Below are 22,356 nucleotides of genomic sequence, written 5' to 3'. Positions count from 1 at the left end.
GCCCATATGTGTACGTAACATTTCCTACCCCTGATGGTATTACCAAATGAGATTATAAAATCACCCCAAGGAGCTCCATTATTATTGGTTTAGAGATAATTAAGTGCTTTTATAAATTGAATACTCAAAATTCTCAGAAATTAATGAAAGGGAACTCATTCTCACAAAACTTTATTTCAATAGTAATTATATTCCATGTGTAGTACATCAGCCTTAAAGATACTTTCCAAGATCTTTTGGTAACTGAAAACCGTAGACTTTGAGAAAAAATAAACCTTAGATTTAGACTAAATAAAGTATAGAAGGTATGCAGAATGCGTTTTTGTTAAAGAAAAAGAATAATTTTGTCCGAAAGTAAAATGACTGGTTGTTCCAGAATGAGAAAGATGAATGTGTAGGACAAAACCTGGATGGATGTGGTTCTCAGAAAAGGGATTTTATTTCTTGTGGTCAATGGTAGTTAAAGTTCAATGGCTTTATTTATAAGGTTTTAAAGATGAGCTATAATATCAAATAGCACACTGATGCAAAACTAGAATTTCGTTTTCTCTGTTAATAAGGTGACATGTTTCTTAGATTATTGGTGTGCTCTCAATAAGAGTTAATGAAAAGCTTTTCTTTGCTTCTTGAGTAATCTGCCTAGAAAGCAAGGATTCTTTCTTACCAGAATAATTTTCTTTGCTTTATGTTCACTTTATTATAGCCTTAATTACTTGAGAACCAAGTCTCACTTTTGAAAGAACTAAGGTTCTTTATAATTGCGTTGCCTCCTCTATTTACTTTTAAAATATTTTGTCACTTTGGTAAAGTAGATAGACAAGTAGTGTTTCTCGCTGAGCTATCATCTTATTTAAAGAAATATTCAAAGCTTCTGACAACTTCTTAATTTTACCTTCCACACTCAAATCCTTAGTGATATATCCTTGGTCTCAAGTTTTATTTGTGTTTTCCAAGAGGGATCCTGGAAAATCACAAAAGAGATTTCACTTTATAAAAACAGAGGTGCTACATATAATTAGGCTAATTTGATATGTCGAGTTTCATGGGCGGCTTTATCAAATCACACACCTGGCCACACCCTTTCAGCGTCTGCTGCGTTGGGGTCTCTAAGGCTCGGGCAGCCCGTGTGCTAAATATGGTGGCCCCCTGTTTGGGTCACCAGCACCTCCTCAGAGCCCCGTGCTTGGCCTTCACTGAGCTGCTTGTGGCTTGGTTGATGGAGTCCCTTTCAGCTGGCAGAGGACAAGGAGGCTTGACCTGGGCTTGGCTTCCCTGCCCCTCTGCCTCGCTCAAGCCCCATGCTGTTTGTGTGGACTGCCCCTTCCCCTTCTTCCAATAACTATTTTGTCTCCTGGGCCCACAGTAAGAAGCCTTGCCTTGTTCTCCTGAGCCTACTTCACCTTAGCTTGGGATGGGTCTTGTCCCAGACCCAGCTCTCATTTCCCGACTGAATGGCAGTTTGTCTCTCCTGCTTTACCAAGAGCAGGCTTGCCGGGTTGCTGCACCGTGCCCTCATGTGGCCGTCTTCTCCACGGCTATTGCAGGACATGTGGTGTTTCTGTTTTCCTGAGCCTGGAGTGCTGGCCCTTGGCACAACCTCCTTTCAGTGGTGGCCTCTGCCCCCTCTGCGTCAGGAACCTTGGGAAGGCCTGGCCTGCTGGGCACATCCAGGGACAGGGAAGGACACTGCCCTGGAACCGCTGGCTCTGGCAGATGAACTTATGCCTGCTTCTGGCCACTCCAGCCTCTCTCTGGCCTGAAAGTGGTCTCCCAGTCCTCCTCCACATGCAGGAGCCTCACCAGTGCCAGGAACCTAGGAGGCTTCCTTTGTTGTTTCATCAGCCTGTTTTGAAGTTTGTCAGTAAGGGTGGCCCCACCCTGATTTTCATTCCTTCGTAAGAGTGTTTTTTCTCCTTCAGCTCTCTGGAGCAGGTGTTCCAAACGTAACACAAAGATAGAGACTTTCTCACCTGCCTCCTGATATGCCTTACAAAATTTCACATGGGCAATTTTACGGCTCTCCACAGGTCCAAACGCCTGCCACAGTGTTGCCAGGCACTCCTCCACAGTTAGGGCAGCATTGTGGGCCTGGAGCCCACTGACCACCTGGAGGGCAGGGCCCCGCAAGCACTCCATCAGCCAACGCCTCTTCTCCCCTTCAGGCACCCTGTAGCACCTCAGTGGTGTGTTCGAACCAGGCTTAAAATACCATCACCCCTGGGATGTACATGGTGTTCCCAGAAAATACTCTCAGTTCTCGGTACCTTTGTTCTAGCAGAGGCTGTGCGGCTGTCCCCGGGGCCTGGGCCCAGGTCCAGAAATCAGGTGACATGGCCACTCTCGGAGCAGGACAACTGGTGTCTGATCCAAGGACTCTGTTCATGTCTGACATTGTCCACCTCTCCTCCTCTAAGAAGCGGTTCAGTCTATTGAGAAAGTCGCCATCTGAGCTACAAGGTTTTGCAACCACTTTTTAGGGCCCTCCCTTCCCTGGTATTTCCCTGGGGTTCAAAGCATAGTCGGTATCTTGGCTAAGCTCTAGGAGAAACCCTTGGTCATTCTCCTCCCTCCTAAATATCCTGCCAATGACCCTACACCTGCCCAGGTGCCTGAAAGTGTCCTGAAGAGTGTCCTCAAACTCATCCTCACCACAGGCCTCAGGAATCCCCAGAATGAGTATGGACCTCCAGGTGTTCAGATGTCCCCCCCCCACCCCGCCCCGACACCAGTCCTGCAACAGGCTCAAAGGCATGTTTCCTAACTCTGCGGAGTCTAATTTAGGGGAGAATCATCGGTGTGTGATGCACATAAATCTGGGCCAACTCCCAGAGCAACAGCAGATGGCCCAGGACTCCACAGCCTGTGAATGCGAACCGGACAAGAGCGAGGTTAAGGCCGCCCCGCCCCCGCCCCCGCCCCCACCCGGTGCTGCCCCTCCTCCCCCCACCGCGCCTCTGCGGTCCAGGGTAGACCCCCCCCCCGCTCTCCGCCTGCCCCTCGGGGACCACAGCCCCTCCCCACGCCGTCCCCGTCCCCGTCCCCGTCCCCGCAGGCTGTGGCAGTCCCGCCGAGGCTGGCGGAGGGCGGTGGGGGTCTCCCGGGGCCAAGCGCACCCTCCCGGGGTCTGGTACCTTCGTCTCGGTCGGGCTCCTTCCTGGCCGAGGTCCCAGCAGGAGGGGCCCGGGGCAGCTCTGAGTGCCCACAGGGTCCGGCGCCCCACTTTCCCCCGCTGTCTCCCGCTCCCGGCCCCTGTCTCCCCGCCGCACGTGGACCAGCGCTCCAGCGCCTGCTCGCCACCGCTCACTGCAGTGGGGACCCAGGGCGGGGGCGCAGTGGCAGCGGAGCGCGGACCCTCCGCGTCGCCCTGGAGACCGCAGGGCCATTGGAGTGCGCAGGTCACGCTGCCCGGCTGCCGCCACCGCCGCAGACGCCCTTGGAACCGCGGGTGATGTCACCTGTGCCTTCCCCCGCCCCCGAGGGGGTGCGGGCACAGGTGGGGACCCCCGGGGCCCAGGACCCGGCCCTGTCTCCTGCCCCTCCCAGAACGTGTCCTCAGGGAGCCAGCATGTCGAGGGGTGCATTCGCCAGGGTTCCCACCACCAGAGAGCAGCTGGGCGCCAGGAGGTGCGTTCATACCGGGGGGGGGGGGGGGGGGGGGGGGAGGAGCAGTGGAGTGGAGTATCCCTCTGGGCCTTTTTTACCTGCTCTTCCCCTCCCCCTCCCCACCCAGGACGGGTCCTGTCCTGTCCCAAGGCTAGGTGAGGAGCACCTCGTCCAGGTGTGATTCCCCAGAGCAGATGTCACATAGGTGCATGCGTGTTCACACACACCACCCCAGTGGAGGGTCCACCGTCCCCACGTTGCCCTCCCAGCTCGCCTGGGGGGCCTGGAACCGCAGGCACCACCGCTGTGGGTGCTTGACCGGCAAAGGAGTTTCGCTGCCCCAGTGCCAGTGGCCAGCCCTAAAAATGATGACCTAATGTCTGGGTTTGGCCTGTCCTTTCCCATTTTGTGCGCTGCAAGTCCAGTGTCGGGAAACTACTTTCGCCACTTGGAGCCCAACCCCTTGGACCTTTCTGCCTTTCCCTGGGAACAGTGGGCTGTGGGTTGTGATGTATCTGTGGGGTCCCAGATGGAGGTGTCAGAAGGAGAGATGGTGTGATTGACCTTCAGGCAGAGGACATGGTGGTGCGCGTGCTCCTGCCTACTTTTTGAACTACATACTTGCCTTGTGTGGGCAGGGCTCTCCTCCACCACACAAGGAAGGGCTTGTGTGATGCCCAGGCAGGATGCACTCACCCAGCCAGGACTGAGAATCCACCTTGTACTGGGTGTGGGACAGAACCGCGTAAGTGTCTTCTCACCCCATATTGTGATGGTGTATTCTGCTTGCCTGCCTGCCAGTTGTCAGAAACCGAGTAGAAATGATCCCTAAGGGCTTTTCCCTGCTCAATCTGGATAATCATTCCTACAATGTCTTCATAAGAGTTATTTCATTTACCCCCCCCCATCAGAACCCTGGGAGGTGGGTATTAACATTATCCTTATTTGACTCATGAGGCTCAGAGGACTTGAGGGACATGTTCAAGGTCATGCACCTTTCTGCAGGTAGAGCTGAAGATGGATCCAAAATTGGTCCCCATTGCCTTTTGAGTAGACTTGGGACCTTTTCTTCTCTGGTTGTTTTATCCACATTAGAATTTACTTCCCTTATTTCTGTCTATTCATAGTCCCTGTGAGAAGGAAAAATCATCCTCACATTTACTCAAGAGGAAATTGGCTCAACTTCACATGTGTAGGTTTCCTTTCAGCTCAATCACACAGGAAGATGGGGAAATCATCTAAAATTGTCTCCCTCCAAAGGTGATGATTTGCTTTTTGTGGCATATGGAATTAGACCTTGTCAGGAACGCTTTCAAAGTCTACCATGTGTGTCTTTTCCCCTAAAAACATCTAAGAGGTTACTCAGAATCCATCTCTCATAAAATACTTGCTAGCCAATTTCCAAATCACCATTTTGTGATCCTAGAAAGGCAATGAAATAGCATGATGATCTAGAGGACTACATCCTGGTCCCAGTTTTGCCTGAGGGCTCAATCATCTACTCAACTTACAGAGGCAGAAAGTGAAGCTCAGGATGAAACACAACCAGCCCAAAGTAACAAAGTGAGTAAATGGCAGTTAAGAGACATTGAGGAGAGATGACAGTACAGCTAAAGCAGAGGGGGGCATCCAGAATTTCTCTGGGAAGAGGCATGTAGAGGTCCAAGCCAGGTGCACTGAGGCAGATCTGTGGATGTCCTGGATGTCAAGAAGAAAGGATTTGGGGACTCCAAGTTCAAAGTGAAAGATTTTAATATGTTCAGTTTGAAAGTTTTTGCAATTGGGGTTAACCTTTGTATGATTATGGAGCTCCTCCACTCTGTGCCCAAAGGACAGTGAAGAATATTGTCTCCTCCACTCAAACAGAAGACCATTAAAGCCAGTAAAAATGTCTTATTTGCTTTTATGTCCCCATTGCCTTGCATAGTACTAGCACAAAGGCACCAAAATTGGGTAACTGATGGATAAACGTCTCTTATAAGGTGGAAAGTTTAATAGACAGTGAAGAAAGCCATCTCCACTGGGATGACCTTCCCCTGGCTTAGACCAGTGGCAGAGTCGTCCAGGGGGCAGATTACTGGAGAGTCTGTTCTGCTGAGTCTGAGATAGGCCTGGGAATTTTTTACAAGAGCTTCTGGTAATTCAATACTTTCAAAAATACATTCTGCAATATTTAACATCCAAAATGTATAAGGAAAAGTGTAACCAATACTCCTATGTGTAGTACCTAAGAAATAAAACACTGCCACCAAAGGTTCACCCCCTTGTGTACTCCTTCCCAACTGTCTCGCACTCTCTGCCCCACAGAGGGAAGCACTGGTCTGCATTTGCATTTCTTTGTCCTTCCACTGCAAATAAATCCTTCAACAATTGGTAGTATTGTGTTCTCATGTTTTAAGCTTTACATAAATGGTATGTTCTCCATATTTATCCATTTTATTAGCCAACCATTATGTTTGTGAAAATCACCATTTTGATACATGCAAATCTGATTCATTAATTTTCACTTCTGTATAGTATCCGTTATGGTGAATGGATATGTGTGTACCAAAATTTATTTATCAATTTTTCCCATTGACAGATATTTAAGTTGTTTCCCATTTTCAGCTATCACAAACAGTGCAGCTCCGAATATTCTTGGAGAGTTTCACTGGGCTTGTACCTAGCAGTGGCATTGCTGGGTCAAAGACTGTCTTCAGTTTTAAGAGAATGTCTTCAGTTTTAAGAGATATCGCCAAATTGTTTTCCACTTTGCTATACCAATTTATACCTCCATCAATCTCCATATCATCATGAACATTTTATATTGTGTGACTTAAATATTGCCAGTTCTGAGGGATGTCAATTGTTATTTTATTGTACCTTTATTTTGAATTTCTCTAATCATAAATGAGGTTTAATACCTTAGTTAGGGGGCTACTTCTGATTCTTTTTGTTTGAAATTCTTAATAATGTTTTTTCCCATTTCTTAGTTGGGAAGTTTATCATTTTTAATGCTTCATAGGAGTTCTTTACATGATCTGGATACTTCTTCCTATTAAGTTACTGTTGCTGTGTAACCAATTACCCAAAACATACTGTCTTACGGAAACCATTTTACTCTGCTGACAAATTTGTGAGTCAGGAACTGGAGGAAAGTTTAGCTGGGAAGTTCTTTCTTGGGATTTCTTATGTGGTTGCAAATGTGATCTGGGAATTTAATGATCTGAAGGCTCAGCTGGGCTGGACACCCAATATAGTTCACTCACATGGCCGACAGAGTCACGTTTTTGGTACTCACAGCCAAGAGCATCCTAATTTTTACAGACACCCTCTGAATCACCATTCTTGGGTCAGTGAAGTTTTTGATGTGGAGTATAAGAAATTTCTGTGTCTTCCTAAAATCACATGGTGAAGTTCTAACCCCCAGTACCTCATATTGTGACCTTATTTAGACATGTATCCACCATTACAGTATCATACACAGTAGTTTCACTGCCCTAAAAGTCTTCCATGTTCCTCCTATTCATCCCTTCCTCCCCACTAAACTCTGGCAACCAGTGATCTTTTTACTATCTCCATAGTTTTGCCTTTTCCAGAATGTCATAGATTTAGGAGTCATACAGGATGTAGCCTTTCACATTGGCTTCTTTCACACAGTAATGTGCAATTAACGTTCCTCTATATCTTTTCATGGCTTGATAGCTCATTTTTTTTTTGTGGTTCTAGAACTTCATTTATGACACTCAGCAGTTAGTTCTCATCCACATTAACTGTCTGTAGATTTTTGAAAGTGGTGACAGGTACATAGGTAACCAATGTATAGAGCTTGTTTGGTGAATCTTCATCCTCATTCCGTTTTCTGGACAATCGCACACGGGTATGGTATGGGACGTTCCTTATTGGTTTGGCCCAGACAGCTTTGTTGAGCCTGGTATCAATGCGCACATCTGGAGTTCTCATCCCCTTCATGGCAAATTTCCGGATTTCTCTGAGTGCCCGAGGCGCACACTTCTTGAAACCCACTCCATGGATGCGCTTGTGAATGTTGATAGTGTATTCTCTGGTCACCACCTCATTGATGGCGGACCAGCCCTTCTTCTTCTCACCAGCCTTCTTTGCGGGAGCCATCCTGCTGGGCCCAAGTCGGAAAGAAAGCAATTGCTCATTTCTTTTTAATGTTGAATAATATTTCATTGTCTGGATGTACCACAATTTATCCACTCACCCACCAAAAGACATCTTGGTTGCTTCCAGTTTGGGCAATTATGACTAAAGCTGCTATGAACATCCGTGTGCAGGTTTTTGTGTGGACATATGTTTTCAGCTCCTTTAGGTGGATACAATACCAAGGAGCATGCTTGCTAGATCGTATGGTAAGAGCATGCTTAGTTTTTTCAGAAACCGACAGTCTTCCAAAGTGTCTGTACCATTTTGCATTCCCAGTAGCAATGAATGAGAGTTCCTGTTGTTCCACATCTTCAAAATCATTTTGTGTTGTCAGTGTTCCAGATTTTGGCCATTCTAATATATTAGTGGTATCTCATTGTTGTTTTAATTTGCATTTCCCTGATGACATATGATGGAAAGCATCATTTCAGGTGCTTACTTGCCATCTGTGTGTCTTCTTTGTTGCAGTGTCTTTCCAGGTCTTCTGCCCATTTTTAACTGGGTTGTTTGTTTTCTTACAAGAGCTGAAGAAGGTCATCTAGGCACCACCTGGCTGGACACGCAGGACAAGAGAACCATATAGAATAATTAACTGTTACATACCAATGACCTTTGAGAAATTCCAATGTCCTTGTTGACGGCTTGGGGTGGCTCTGGCAAAGGGATCACTGTAATCATGACCATTGGCACCCTGGGTCCGTGTATTTATGGCAGAGATAGGGGAATCATGATGATTTTGTGGGTCCAAAGGTGAGGCAGCTCCACTACCAGATCTAGATTACAGGTGCTTGTAGGACTGACTTCTGTTTAAGTATTTATTTTTTTTTAAAAAAAAAGCATGTCTACCATTTGTACTTAAGCATTATTCTCTTTTGCACAACCAAATATTTGCAATTATACTCTATGTCCGGCATTCTGCTGCAAAATCATAAAACGAGGACACAGACAAAACAAAAACAAGCAACAATAACAACAAAAAGCCCTTGAAGCTCTATCCATTGGCAAAATCTTCCCTTCCTATTCTTTGGGTACAAGTTGAAAATGGATGGCAGTCGCAGCATTTCAACCACACCCAAATACCAACCCAATACATCCCAAAGCCAAGATTAGGCCTTTTCCTTCTCCCTTATCTGGTCATATGCAATCATGTGGCCATAGCGTGACCTGAGGGAGGAGTGGTAGTGTAACTACGATGGATAGCATGAGGGTCTGGGCTACTGCTCAAAAAGCTTACTCATACCTCTGTCCCTGCCCAGACTGTATTCCATATGCACCATTTCCATCCTACAATCAGTTGCTGATCAGCCATTTGACTTTGACTTGATGAGTCTGACAGGACCCAGCTTATAATGGGAAGTCCCAGATGCACAGTCACTTAATGTCCCATAGTTCAGCATCTGTCTCTACCAGGACCCAGAAGCACACCAGGAAGTATTTCTAGAAAGGCGTATAATCTCTGATACTGATGGCATGGCCTCGCCCCAGAACCCCAAGGGCCTGAGTAGCAATTCTCTTACAGGGGCCAGCTTTGAACTTTACATGCATCCTTGCCCATCACTGATACATTTAACATCATGGGGTCTGTCAGATAAGACAGTCCACACGGCCGCTTGCATGGCAGCCTGGACCTGCGGCAGTTTCCTCTCCTGCACCTCACCTCTCCCAAGGCTCTCAGACTTCTGTGCCACCTGGTGTATGGGCCAGAGCACTACTTTCTTTTTCGTGCTGGAGGATTCAAGGCGAAAGATTTGTCTTTCACTTTGGAGGGGACATCTGGTATGCCTCTGATTACTGGACTTTAAAAATGTTATTGAAATGTTAGGTCCCTGAATCCTCATGAGGTTTATCTCCCATGTTCTTGAGCTCATGTGTCTTACAGAAGCCTCTACTTGTCCTGTCCAATCAGTATGATGGTGCCAGTGCAATGGATCTGAGTGATGTTCTATGGGCTGTCTAGATGATCCACATCTCTTGGTACTATATTTTTTTATTTTTTAGTTGAAGTATAGTCATTTTACAATTTTGTGTCAGTTTCTGGTGTACAGCATGTTTCAGTCATTATACTCTTTATATTCATTCATTATATACTGAATTCATTCAATCAGTATATGTATACATATACATGCATATATTCATTTTCATATTCTTTTCCATTATAGGTTACTACAAGATATTGAATATAGTTCCCTGTGCTATACAGTAGGACCTTGTTGTTTATCTATTTTATATGTAGTAGTGTGTATCTGCAAATCTCAGACTCCCAATTTATCCCTCCCCCCCCTTTCCCCTGTGGTAACCATAAGTTTATTTACTATATCTGTGAGTCTATTTCTGTTTTGTAAATAAGTTCATTTGTCTTTTTTTTTAGATTCCACATATAAGTGATATCATATGGTATTTTTCTTTATCTTTCTGGCTTACTTCACTTAGAACGACGATTTCCAGGTCCATTCATGTTGCTGCAAATGGCATTACTGTATTATTTTTAATGGCTGAGTAGTATTCCATTGCATGTACGTATGTATATATACATACATACAATGGAACTTCTTAATCTAGTTATTCGTTGATGGACATTTAGGTTGTTTCCATGTCTTGGCTATTGTATATTATGAGAAAGGAGAGGTAGCAGAGTTAACATGGTAGTGAAGCAAATTGTAAATAAAGATTTTTTGTCTGTCCACATGATTGAGAACTGCTTCTAATCCTCTTTTCTTGATGGTTTGGAATAAAAAGAAATGCAGTCATCAAATCAATGGCCACATACCAGGGACCTAAGGCCCTATTAATCTGCTTGAGCAACAATACCAGGTCCACAACTGAAATTACTAGTTGGTGAAGCCTGGGGTATTATATAGTCATTCTTCCCAAATCACCCAATTTCTGCAGTGAACAGATTGGCAAAGTAAATGGACGTATGATGAGGACCAACACCCTACATCTTTCAGATCTTTAAGAGTGGCTCTAATCTCTGCCATGCCTCTTGTGATATTGTTTCTAATATATTCTCTTAGTTGTGTGTGTGTGGGGTGCATAGTTTCACAGACTTGAACGTAACTTTCACAAATTTATGGTCACCTGAAATACAGATAGACCACCACCTAAGATGTGGTTTGGGTGTGGAGACTGATGATACTACACAAACACCAAGAAGGCAAGAAATGGTTCAATACTTACATAATTGAAGGTTTGGAAGAGAGCAAGACAAGCCTCTCAACCAGTTGCAAAGTGGCTTGTGAGAGCAAGGAATAGACTGTCCTGGGATTTTATCATGGTGAGGAGGTAGGACCTAGATGAGAGTTCTCAGAGGTGGTCAGGAGCATGCAATGGTTTGAATCTCCCTCTGGTGCCAGAAGAGGAAGCACCCAGGCTTTCTTATCAGTTTTCCCCAACATGGAGCACATGGGAAAGAGGGAAGGCTAGCTGAAAAGGTCAGTTTCCAGGGAGAATAAGGAATGGAGGCAGTAATCCTCCCTGCACTGCTGGTGCTCTGGGAAATGGAGGCTCTTAGGACTTAAAGATAAATCTCAAAATGGCCTGTGTTGTGCATGTCCTTAAGTCAGGGAGAGGTTTTGATAGAAGGAATAAAAGTCAAATAAGATTGAGAGGAAGAAACTGACTATGGAAAGGGAGATGACATTGAGCCCTCTCAGCTGCGTGGTACCAATGCCAGCACAGAAACTACCTGCCTTAGTGTCAGTGGACCAGTAAGACACTGTGGACAGGCACACAACAAAAGAGTCACAACCATGTCACGTCAAGTATAACAGATGAGCCTTAGTTAAATGATACACAGGGTCTGTCTGGGCATAAATAGTAACAGTAGATTTCTAAATAGAATAAAAGTATTGGAGAACCAACATAAGCATCTTGGGGGCAGGAGGTAAGATAACAAATAGGACAGTTTAAGAGGCACCCCTCCCTCACGTTTGTACCAACAGCTAGAGCAACAGGTTCACCAGGGTCATCAAAGCCTTGGTGGTAGGAACTACTCACAAATTGGAAGCAGTATATAATGTGATGACAGGGGCAGAAGTCTAGACTTAAGAAGCCTAGCTCTGCAACTCGGTAACCAGGCAATTCCCTTATTTCTCTTTCACTCGGTTTATACCACTAAACAAGGAAAGGCTCCACGATCTCTGAGCTAGTCAAACGCTCCAAAGCTCTGCAGATCTCCCTGCCCACCCCCATGAGCCTCCTCACCCTCCCTCGCCTAACTCCTGGGAACTAAGCCCCTCCCCCAGGAAGCCCCCCAGCCCAGCGCAGGCAGGTCCTCCTAGGGGTGGGCGTGAGTGGTCCCTCGTGGTTGGAGCGTCCAGCTGCCCTCCCCGCGTGTCCACAGCTCGTGCCCCCGGCCGGTTCTGAAGACCCGCGCCCAGGGTCCAGAGACTACCAAGCGGGCTCGGGCCGCAGGAGCCCCTCTCGGCTCCTCGCGGGCACCGAGCTCCCTTGCTCTCCCCTTCACCGCGGCGCGGTGGTCCACACGTGGTCGGGCGTGCGGGGCGGGGGGCGGCTTCAACCCCAAGCCGGTGGGACCGCCAGGCCCTCCGGGCCAGGCGGGGGAAGTGCAGCGGCAGCCTCGGGCGGCCCGAGAGCTGAGGGGCGGCTCGGCCCAATTGTGATCCTCGCGCGACATCTGGCGGCCGGCGCGGGCACCGCCGCGGGAGAAGCGCCTCCGAGGCCTCTCGCGCCCAGGGAAGCCATTTCGCTTTGCGAACCGTCGCGTTTCCCGACAGGCACCGCGAGGCAAGCTCGCCGCTGCAGTTAATGGCGGCGCGCGCAGGCGCCCTCACGCGGAATCCAAGCGCGCACGGGCCAGAGAGGCGCACGCGCAGGCGCACACAGGGCAGTCTCCGTTAGACCTGAATGCACCCAGACGCATATGTTCTCTGACGGTTGCTCAGGTCCCTGCTGCTCAGGTGGGAACTATTTGTCTCCACTATTTTCCTCCCCAGTTCAGAATCTGCTTCTTGCCCTCAGAGATCGTGTGACAGCTCGAGGAAAATAATTCTTGACACTGCATAGAAGTGACAATAAACGGAGGCGCTATTAAAAGTAAATCTATGCTGGAGCATCAAACCATGACACTATCCTGAATCCGGTCCCTTATACTCCTTTCAGTGTCTAATCAATTTATTTTCTGGGCGTTCAGTGTATACTCCAGGTACCCAAAGCCCTGCCCAAACCCACCAGAGTACTATTGATTGGCACAATAGAGCCTGCTCAGCTGCGTTCCTTTACCTGTGTCTACAAGCCAGGTCATGGTGGATTGTAAAAACATTTTGAAACTAAGCCACCCAACCAGCCATTGACTGGGCCCACAGTCCGTCATACAGATCCGTCCAGCCCAGGAGACCACACAGACCCTCTTGGACCCTGCTCTAACCATACTCCAGTGCTGACTCGAGGTCCCAGGCCACTGTCACCTCCCCCTACCCCCATCCCCAGTAGACCCTTCCTTCAAATGCCCACAGCAGAGGCCAGACTCAGCTGAAACTTTCAACGAAATTTATTAAAGAGAAACATTGACTGAAACAACTGAAAAGAGGGAATGACCACACAGACAGGAACTTCTAACGGCCACTAAAGCCCACAGATCTCAGCCCCCTCCTCCTCCCGGGGTCCCTCACCAGGTGTCTCAGCTGCCTCCCACCATGCTGTGGCCCTCCCCGCGTAGTCTCCCTTCCTGAGGGCCCCACGGTCAGCCTCTGGCCAGGACGGTGGACCCCAGCAATGACTGCTGCCCCCAGGGCACCCCTCCACCTCTGGCCCACATCCTGGGGCCTGGCCCTGCCCTCTGGCCCCCACAGGACAGTCCAGGACACTGGAGAACACGGCGGGGAACGCTCCCCCAAGCCCAGGACAAGGGGTCACGAGGAGCAGCGATGTCAGATCACAGCATGGTCCCCGAGGACCCTCCGCAGCCCCTGACCTTCCCCGGCCCAGTTCTTCCTTCCCGAGGCCACCAGGTGGGCGTCGTCCATCTGTCCTTCCTGCCGTCTCCTGGGACCGGGCTGGGGTCTCCGGGCTGGGCTGGGGGTACTGCTCAGAGAAGAACACACACACATCTCCACAAGAACAAGCAGCGGTTGGCCTAAATCTACTCCGACACAGCGGACGTGGAGCTCACGACACTGGGCCAGAGCGAGCAGAGCCTTGGTGCCCTGAGCTCAGGGCACGTGGCCGGGCCCAGAGGTGGCGGCCCGGGTAGGAGGGACACCCGGCCTGGGTCCACGGGCACCTCAGGGCTCTGCACGGGAACGGGGGCTGGTGTGGGGGTGGTGAGGAGATCACTATGGGGCCACAGAGACACAGGCTTCCTATGGGCTTCCTAGTACAGGGAGCAGCCTGCCCCAGGGGACGGTGACTAGGGGCCCCTCTCGGAGGCCCAGGCACCTTGACATGGCCCCTGACATCTCCCAGGGCAGTGTGGGGGCAGACGTCTTCAGGTGGCCCTCACCAAGGCCGGGGCTGGGCACTCAGGGATCCTCCTGGGCCGGCTGCCCCAGTTGGCAGGGCTTGGGGCTGAGGCTGGTGTGGTGTTGCCATGGTGGGGGAGGGGCACCTCTCCCCGCCCCATTTGGTGTCTAACATGGAAGGACTCATGGTGGTGGGTGGGGTCTCTTGCAGGTGATGGGGGGCCCAGGGAGTTGCTTTGGGCTGGGCTGGCCCTTCCCTCCACCCTGCTCCCCACCTGGGGCGAGGTGGCTGCCTGGCCTGGCCTCTACCTGCCTCCAGGCCAGGGAGGCCCTGGGCCTGCTGAGCCTATTGACCCGAGGAGGACTTGGGAGGGCTCATCTCCACAGCCCTGTCCTCATTTCCCGGGTCCTCTGGGATGGGCTTGAGCCCCTCCTCGGGGGGCCCCTCAGCCTCCTGGTCTCCTGCCTGGTTGAGGTTCTCTGGCTCACAGCCAGGACCTCCTGGTGCCTCCCGGGAAGCACTACCCATCTGGGCAGTTGGGGGCGCCTGGGGGTGTCTGAGGGTCCTGACTCCCAGGAAGCCCTGCCTATCTGGGCAGGGGTGGGGGCCCCAGAGGCCTCTGACAGTCCTACCCCCCAGGAAGCCCTGTCCATCTGGGCAGGGGTAGAGGCTCCAGAAACCTCTGAGGGTCCTGACTCCCAGGAAGCCCTGCCCATCTGTGCAGGAGAGGGGGCCCCAGGGGCCTCTGAGGGTACTGACTCCCAGGAAGCCCTGTCCATCTGGGCAGGGGTGGGAGCCCCGGGGGCCTCTGAGGGTCCTACCCCCCAGGAAGCCCTGCCCATCTGTGCAGGAGAGGGAGCCCCGGGGGCCTCTGAGGGTACTGACTCCCAGGAAGCCCTGCCCATCTGGGCAGGAGAGGGAGCCCCGGGGGCCTCTGAGGGTACTGACTCCCAGGAAGCCCTGCCCATCTGGGCAGGAGAGGGAGCCCCGGGGGCCTCTGAGGGTACTGACTCCCAGGAAGCCCTGTCCATCTGGGCAGGATAGGGGGCCCCAGAGGCCTCTGACAGTCCTACCCCCCAGGAAGCCCTGTCCATCTGGGCAGGGGTAGAGGCTCCGGAAACCTCTGAGGGTCCTGACTCCCCAGAAGCCCTGCCCATCTGGGCAGGAGAGGGGGCCCCGGGGGCCTCTGAGGGTCCTGACACCCAGGAAGCCCTGCCCATCTGGGCAGGGGTGGGAGCCCCAGGGGCCTCTGAGGGTACTGACTCCCAGGAAGCCCTGACCATCTGTGCAGGTGTGGGAGCCCCAGGGGCCTCTGAGGGTCCTACCCCCCAGGAAGCCCTGCCCATCTGGGCAGGAGAGGGGGCCCCGGGGGCCTCTGAGGGTACTGACTCCCAGGAAGCCCTGCCCATCTGGGCAGGAGAGGGGGCCCCAGGGGCCTCTGAGGGTCCTACTCCCCAGGAAGCCCTGTCCATCCGGGCAGGGATGGGGGCCCCAGGGGCCTCTGAGGGAGCTGCCTGACCTAGGCCTGCAGGGATGGGAGGATTTTCGTCTCCCTGAGTGGCAGAGGAGGACTTGCTGGTCTCCCCAGGCGCAGGGGCTGCCCCAGAGGCAACGTGGGTTTCAGGGGCAGCCTCACCAGCCTCACCAGTGCCAGGAGCCGCCTCGCTGGCCTCTTCACAGGCTGGGGTGGCCTCAGTGCTACCTTCCTTGGAAAGGGCACCCTGGGCGGTCCCTTCACCTGCTGGGGAGGCCTTGGCTCCATCTGCAGTGGTGCCCCCGGTGACGACCTCCTGGGCTGAGGAGGCCTGGGCACCATATTCCTGGGCCGGGACAGCTGGGGCACCTGCCAGGTCTCCAGGGTTCACGCGGGCCTCTTCTTCCACTTGGAGCTGCTCGCTGCCCGCTGGGCCAGCCTCCGGTGCCTCGGTCTCCCGGATGAGCCGCAGCATCCCCACGAAGCCCGGGGGTCTCCTCTCCAGCCTCATCCTCCTCAGCCTGTTCTGGAGTGCAGCACTCGGGCGGGCCCGCATCAGCACCTGCCGGGCGCGCACCTGGTCTGCGATGGCCGGGTGGATGGCCCCCTTCTCCAGGGCCGACTGCAGCAGGCCTTCCAGGCGCATCATGTAGGCAAAGAGAGTCTCCTGGGGCCGCTGGGCGCAAGTCATGAACTTCAGCCGTGCGGTCACCCGGGTGTCCTTGTTCCCAAACGCCTGCACCAGCGCGGCCAGGCAGTCGTGTGCGGCCATGTCGGGATCTTCCACCAGGAGGCCACACAGGAGATCCAGCGCGGGGCCGCCCAGGCTCTCCACCAGCCTCCTCCTCCTCTCCCTCTCAGACACGTGGCGCCACAGGTACAGCATGTCGTTGGCGTGGTCCAGCCAGCTCTCAAAGGACTCCTCCCCGGGGCCAGGCTCTTCCAGCCCAGAGAAGGGTCTCAGGCCCTGAGAGCCCATGTTTTCCAGCACAGGCTGCAAGACCTGCCTCCATGGCCGGTTCCCGGCTCTCGCCTCGACTATGGCTGCTGCTGCCCCCGCAGCTGCTTCCTCACCTGGGGCTCCTGCCTCACCTCCAGCTCCCGCCTCACCTGTGACCTCTACTTCCTGTGCAACATCTTCCTCACCTGGCGTTCCTGCCGTGTCTTCAGCTCCTGCCTCACCCTCAGCTCCTGCCTCATCTGCAGCTCCTGCCTCACCTGCCCTGCCAACCAATGCTGGTCTCTGGGGCTGGGCAGGGAAATTGGGTCTATCCTGTGACTCAGAATCGGGGGCCTGGGGCAGGAAGACCACAGGCCAGGCCCCTCCCGTGCCTGGTATTTGTCGAGGAATCAACCTTCGGTTTAAATACTCAGCACACTCGACCAAGGCAACCCTGGACCCCAGCTCCTTTCTGAAGACCTTGCCCAGCACTCGGTACCTGCCCAGGTGCCACAGGGCAGCCCGCACGGCCTCCTGGAATTCCTGGTCCTTGCAGTCCTCCGGGATGCCCAGGATGAGCAGAGAGCGCTGAGCGTTCACGCCCATCCAGCCGCACCAGTCCCGCAGCACCGCCAGTGCCATCGCAGGGACCTGGGGGGAGGGTGCGCGGCGATCCGACAGGGAAGCGCAGACTGTCGCAGTCTCTGCGCCTGCTGCAGAGGGGAGAGAGGGACATTAGTACCAGACAGCCTGCCCCACCGCTCCCCACAGCGGCGGCCTGGCGCCCTTCTCCCGCCACTTCACGTTCCCCACTCTCCACTGCAGCGTCTCAGAGCCCCCCGACCCGTGCACCCCTCACCTCCGCAGCGAGAAGATCCTCTTTCGCCGTGGCCGACGCCCCTGATCCTGCCATAGCAGCCAGAGCCCCTCTCACCACCATCTGAAACCCCCGCAGTCGCCAGGAGCCCTCCCCGCCCCTCCCAGACCCCCTAGCTAGGGGTCCTGCCACCCTCTTTCCTAGTGCAGGACCTGGAGCGCCCCTGCTCCCTACACCGACCCTGGCAACCTGGAGATTCCCCTCCCACGCCCCCCAAACCGGAGTCTGGAGCCCCTCCCCCACCCCACCAGCCCCTGCCCCTCTGCAGCTGGAGCCGCCCTCCCCTCCTGCATCCCGAAGGCAGGAGCCCACCTCCCCTCCTTGCCAGCGTTGGACCAGGACCCTCTCCCCCACCACTGCCTGTTGGGGCAGCGATGCGGCCCCTACCCTAGGCGCCCGCGGTAATTCGGGGTGGGGGGGGTGTCCCACCGGAGCCAAGCCCCGGGTCGCCTGCTCACTTTCTCCGACTCTGCGGGTGCTGCCTGCGGGCTGCGGAGCGGACTCCAAAGGCCACCTCAAAGCCCTGGGGCCAGAGAGTCAGAAGAATGCGCCTCAGGGCTGTGCAGTCCAGGGTTCTCCCAGGCCCTCCGTGCCGAGGCCACTGTGGGCTCCTCAGTGCTCCCAGAAGCCCCAAGTAGTTGAGGGGGCCAGGTCTCAGCCTCTCTGTGCAGGACAAATGGCTGGATCAGGAGAGCATTTGAGGTGTCAGTGTTGCTGCCACGGGACCTGCTTGGTAAGGGCTTGCTGTGGCAAGGTTTGGAGCCTGCAGAAGCAACAGGCACACCCATTGGCCCTCCAGCAACAAAATGGCCTACTGGGTATTTGGGAAGGTAAGGAGGGAAGGTAGCAGAGAGGAAACTCCTAGTTAGGAGTGGGGGTTGGAAGATAGGAAGCACTGGACACATGTGTGCTAGTGTCTCTAGTGTCACTCTGCATTCACAGGCCAACCTCATCATGCCAGGAACCTCAACAATAGACAGGCTGGCTGTTGCCAACTTAAGAGGCTCATCATAGCTCCTATTCTGCAAAGCCAGCCCTCACCACTTAGGAAGTCATTGCATGTGAAAAGTTGCATTGAAATCTGGCAGAGCTGGATTCTCCTAGCAGCTGGGTGGCCTTGCACAAATCATTGAACGTCCCTGTCCATCATCTGTAAATGGGCAATAAGAACATTCTTCTTGCAGGGTAGTCATGGAGCTTTACCTTCCACTGGGCACATAGTAAGCTTTTTGGAATGGCCTCAAGGACACAGGAATAGAAAGATGTAGTGAGGCCAGCAATGGTGTGGGTATTGGAGGCTGCTTGTTGCAGCCAGCTCAGTTGTCCCGAGTCTGAGCCCTGAGGAAAGGAGAGACGGAGAGGGTAACATTGGAAGTGTTTTTCCAAGGAGCATAACGATTGACTGATGTGACAGGTTAGGACTCTCTGCTTCTGCAGACTGTAGTCAGAAGCCTCTGAGGAACTCGGCCAATCTCTACCGTGTCCAGGCCTGGCTCAGCACCAGGCCAGCAACTTTAGAGGTTTCCCTGGATTGGATCCTTGGTGGACCCTTGAGCACTGCTGCACAGGCACTGCTAAAGTGGCAGTGGTGGGGAGCTACACTCACCTGGCTCCCTGGGCACAAACATGGACACTTGGGGGCAGGAACACAGAGGAAGAATACATCTAATGTTCATTGTGAACCATATGTGAGGAACTTGGTCATGAACTCTTGTGGTAGACTGAGTTTTTTAATGTCCCAAATTCTCCAGCACTCCTTGTATCAGCACCATTTGCAATGACTTTGGAATTCCTCCCATCACGAGCTAGTTTATTTCCCCACCGCTGGAATCTAGGCTGGTCTAGTGACTTGCTTTGGTAAATAGAATATAAAAGAAGTGATAGGGTGCCAATTGCTGTTGATCATGGGTCATGTTTTCCTGTTGCTTCACATGTTTTGAGTTTTTAAAAATTGCATATCAAGTATTACGTTTAAAAGAGTCATAGGAATTGAAGTAAATAATTCCTCCCAGAGAGGGTACACCCTTTCCTCAGTCAGGCACGATTCAGGCGTATCTTGGCAACATTGCAGGTTCAGTTCCAGACCATAGCAATAAAGCAAGTCACATAAATTTTTGGTTTCCCTTTGCATATAAAAGTTATCTTTACACTATACTGTATGTAGTCTATTAAGTGTGCAATAGCATTATGTCTAAAAAAAGTGCACATACCCTAATTTAAAAATACTTTATTGCTAAAAAATGCTAGCCATCACCTGAGCCCTCAGCAAGTCATAATCTTTTTGCAACAGTAGCATCAAAGATCCCTGATCACAGGTCACCATAGCAACTATAATAATGATGAAAAAGTTTGAAATATTGCAAGAATTACCAAAATGTGACTCAGAGACATGAAATCAGCAAATGCTGTTGGAAAAAAATGGTACCACAGACTTGCTTGATGGAGGGTTGCCCCAAAATTTCATTTTGTATAAGTCACAATGTCTATGAAGCACAATAAAACGAGGTATGTTTCTCACTTTCATGAGGTATATAATTTCAATCCAATCAGGATTTGAACTGGATCATGGATTGGGCGCAGCTTTAGTTAGTATACGATTCTAAATACGTCGAGGATGAGATCTGCCCTCGAGGGAGAGAGCTGCCCCCTCTAATTGCTAGAGTCAAGCAGGACTCTGAGATCTAAACATATAGGAGACTATAGCTCTCTTCAGAAACCTACAGTGCCCTTTTGAGCAAGATGCCCCATGGCTGTCTTTTGTGGTGTGTGAGAGGGCAGCTCATTTGGCTGTTGATGTTGCCCCTACTGAGATGCCTGGCAAAAGTGTAGCTCCTCCTTTGATGAGCAAGGCAGAGCTGTTCCTCCAGACCCCAGGCTACTCAAAGTTTATCTGCCATTGTCCCCCACTGGCTGCTGCCATCAACACATCTAGTGCCCTGCCCAAAGGACAGAGGAATTTTGACCCTTTCCTCCCCTTTCTTGATAGTGTCCTTTGGTGCACAGAAGTTTTAAATTTTAAGTCCAGTTTATATATTTTTCCCTTGGTTGCCTGTGCTTTTGGTGTCATATCTAAAATGTAAGATAACAAAAATTTATACCTATGTTTTCTTCTGTTTTAGAGTTTTACCTCTTACATTTAGATGTTTGATATTTTGAGTTAATTTTTGCACAGGGTGTGAGGTAGAGTCAAAATCCACTGTTTTACATATGAATATCCAGCTGCTTCTGCACCACTTGTTGAAAAACTGTTCTTTCCTTGTGGAAGGTCTTGGCACTCTTGTCAAAAATCAGTTGACCATACATGTATGGGTTTATTTATGGACTTCTATTGATCTATATGTCTAATTCTATACCATTAGCACACAGACTTGATTACTGTAGATTTGTATTAAGTTTAGAAATCAGGAGGTGGTGAGTCCTCTAACCTTTTTCTTATTTTTCAAGATTGTATGAGCTATTACAGCCCCTTTAAAATTCAATGTAAACTTTAGGTTTTGCTTTTCCATTTCTGAAAAAAAAAAAAAAAAAGGCCATCAGGATTTTTACAGGGAATGCTTTGAGTCTTTGGATCAACTTAGAAAATAATTTCATCTTAACAGTATTGTCTTCTAATCTATAAGCACAGATGTATTTCTATTTATGTAGGTATTCTTTAATTTCATTCAACAATGTTTTATAGTTTTCAGGGTTCAGGTCTTGCACTTTTGATTAAATTTATTCCTAAGTACTTTATTCTTTTTGATGCTATTGTAAATGAATTTGTTTTCTTAACTTCATTTTCATATTGTTCATTGCTGATGTGTAGAAACACAACTGATTTTTATATATTGATCTCATAGCCTACAATTTTGCTGAACTCATTTATTAGCTCTAACAGGTTTTTTTTTTGTATTCTTTAAGGTTTTCTATATATGATTATGTCATCTGCAAGTAGAGAGAGTTTTATTTCTTCCTTTCCAATCTTAATGCATTTTATTTCATTCTTGTTGCTAATTTCCCTGAATAGACCTTCCCAGAGCAATGTTGACTAGAAGTCATGAGAGCAAACATCTTTGTTTTGTTCCTGATATCAGGGAAAATTTTTTTATTTTTTCACCATTAAGTATGAAGTAAGCTATGAGTTTTTCCTAGATGCTCCAGATCAGGTTAAGGAAGTTCCCTTCTACTTCTAGTTTTTTTTTTTTAATTGCTTTTATCATGATGTAGTATTGGATTCTGTGAAATGATGATCATGCAGGGTTTTTTTCCCTTTTATTCTAAACACAGTGTATTACATTGATTGATTTTTGTATGTCAAACCAACCTTGCATTCCTGGAATAAATGGCAGTTGGTCATGTATTGGTCTTTTATATTCTGCTCAATTCAGTTTGCCAGTATTTTGGTAAGGATATTTCCATCTATATTCATGAGGGAAATTGGCTGTAGTTTTGTTTTTTTTCTTTTCTTCTGATGTCTTCATCTGGTGATTTGGTAGAGTAGTAGTGGCCTCATAAAATAAGAAGTGTTTTTTCCTATTATTTGGAAGAGTTTGAGAAGGTTGTCATTTTAATTCTTCTTTAAGTATTGTTAGAATTCATAAGTGAAGCCATCTAGTTCTGGGCTTTATTTTTATGGGAATTTTTTTTATTATTAACTCAATCTCTATATTTGTTGTAATGCTATTTGTATTTTTCATTTCTTCTTGAATCAGTTTTGGTAGTTTGTGCCTTTCTAGGAATTTCTCAATGTCATCTAGTTTATCTAATTTGTTGGCATACAATTGTTTACAGTATTCCCTATACTCCTTTTTCTTTCTGCAAGATTGGTAGTAATGTCCCCTCTTCCATTCCTGATATTAGTAGTTTGAGACTCCTCTAGTTTTTTCTTGGTCAGTATCATTAAAAGTTGTCAAC

At 50.0% G+C, this 22,356-nt stretch overlaps 2 protein-coding genes and 1 pseudogene across 2 annotated transcripts; all 3 read right to left on the bottom strand.

The window, feature by feature from the left end:
* Positions 1-1,396: 1,396 nt before the first annotated feature.
* On the bottom strand, positions 1,397-2,752 carry LOC141576335 (paraneoplastic antigen Ma3-like; annotated as a pseudogene).
* A 4,545-nt stretch (positions 2,753-7,297) lies between these two features.
* LOC141576285 (large ribosomal subunit protein eL31-like) lies at positions 7,298-7,723 on the bottom strand. Its single transcript, XM_074359073.1, has one exon. It carries the CDS (start codon positions 7,711-7,713, stop codon positions 7,336-7,338), a length of 378 nt encoding a protein of 125 aa, XP_074215174.1. The 5' UTR covers positions 7,714-7,723; the 3' UTR covers positions 7,298-7,335.
* Positions 7,724-13,290: 5,567 nt separating this feature from the next.
* Positions 13,291-17,348, bottom strand: LOC141576369 (uncharacterized). Its single transcript, XM_074359368.1, is given in 2 exon segments — positions 13,291-14,685; positions 14,688-17,348. Coding segments are annotated over 2 exon segments (2,709 nt in total). The 5' UTR covers positions 17,229-17,348; the 3' UTR covers positions 13,291-14,517.
* Positions 17,349-22,356: the final 5,008 nt, after the last annotated feature.

The sequence above is a fragment of the Camelus bactrianus genome, chromosome X, assembly GCF_048773025.1.
Source record: "Camelus bactrianus isolate YW-2024 breed Bactrian camel chromosome X, ASM4877302v1, whole genome shotgun sequence".
Lineage (NCBI taxonomy): Eukaryota > Metazoa > Chordata > Mammalia > Artiodactyla > Camelidae > Camelus > Camelus bactrianus.
This window is presented reverse-complemented; position numbering and strand designations above follow the sequence as displayed.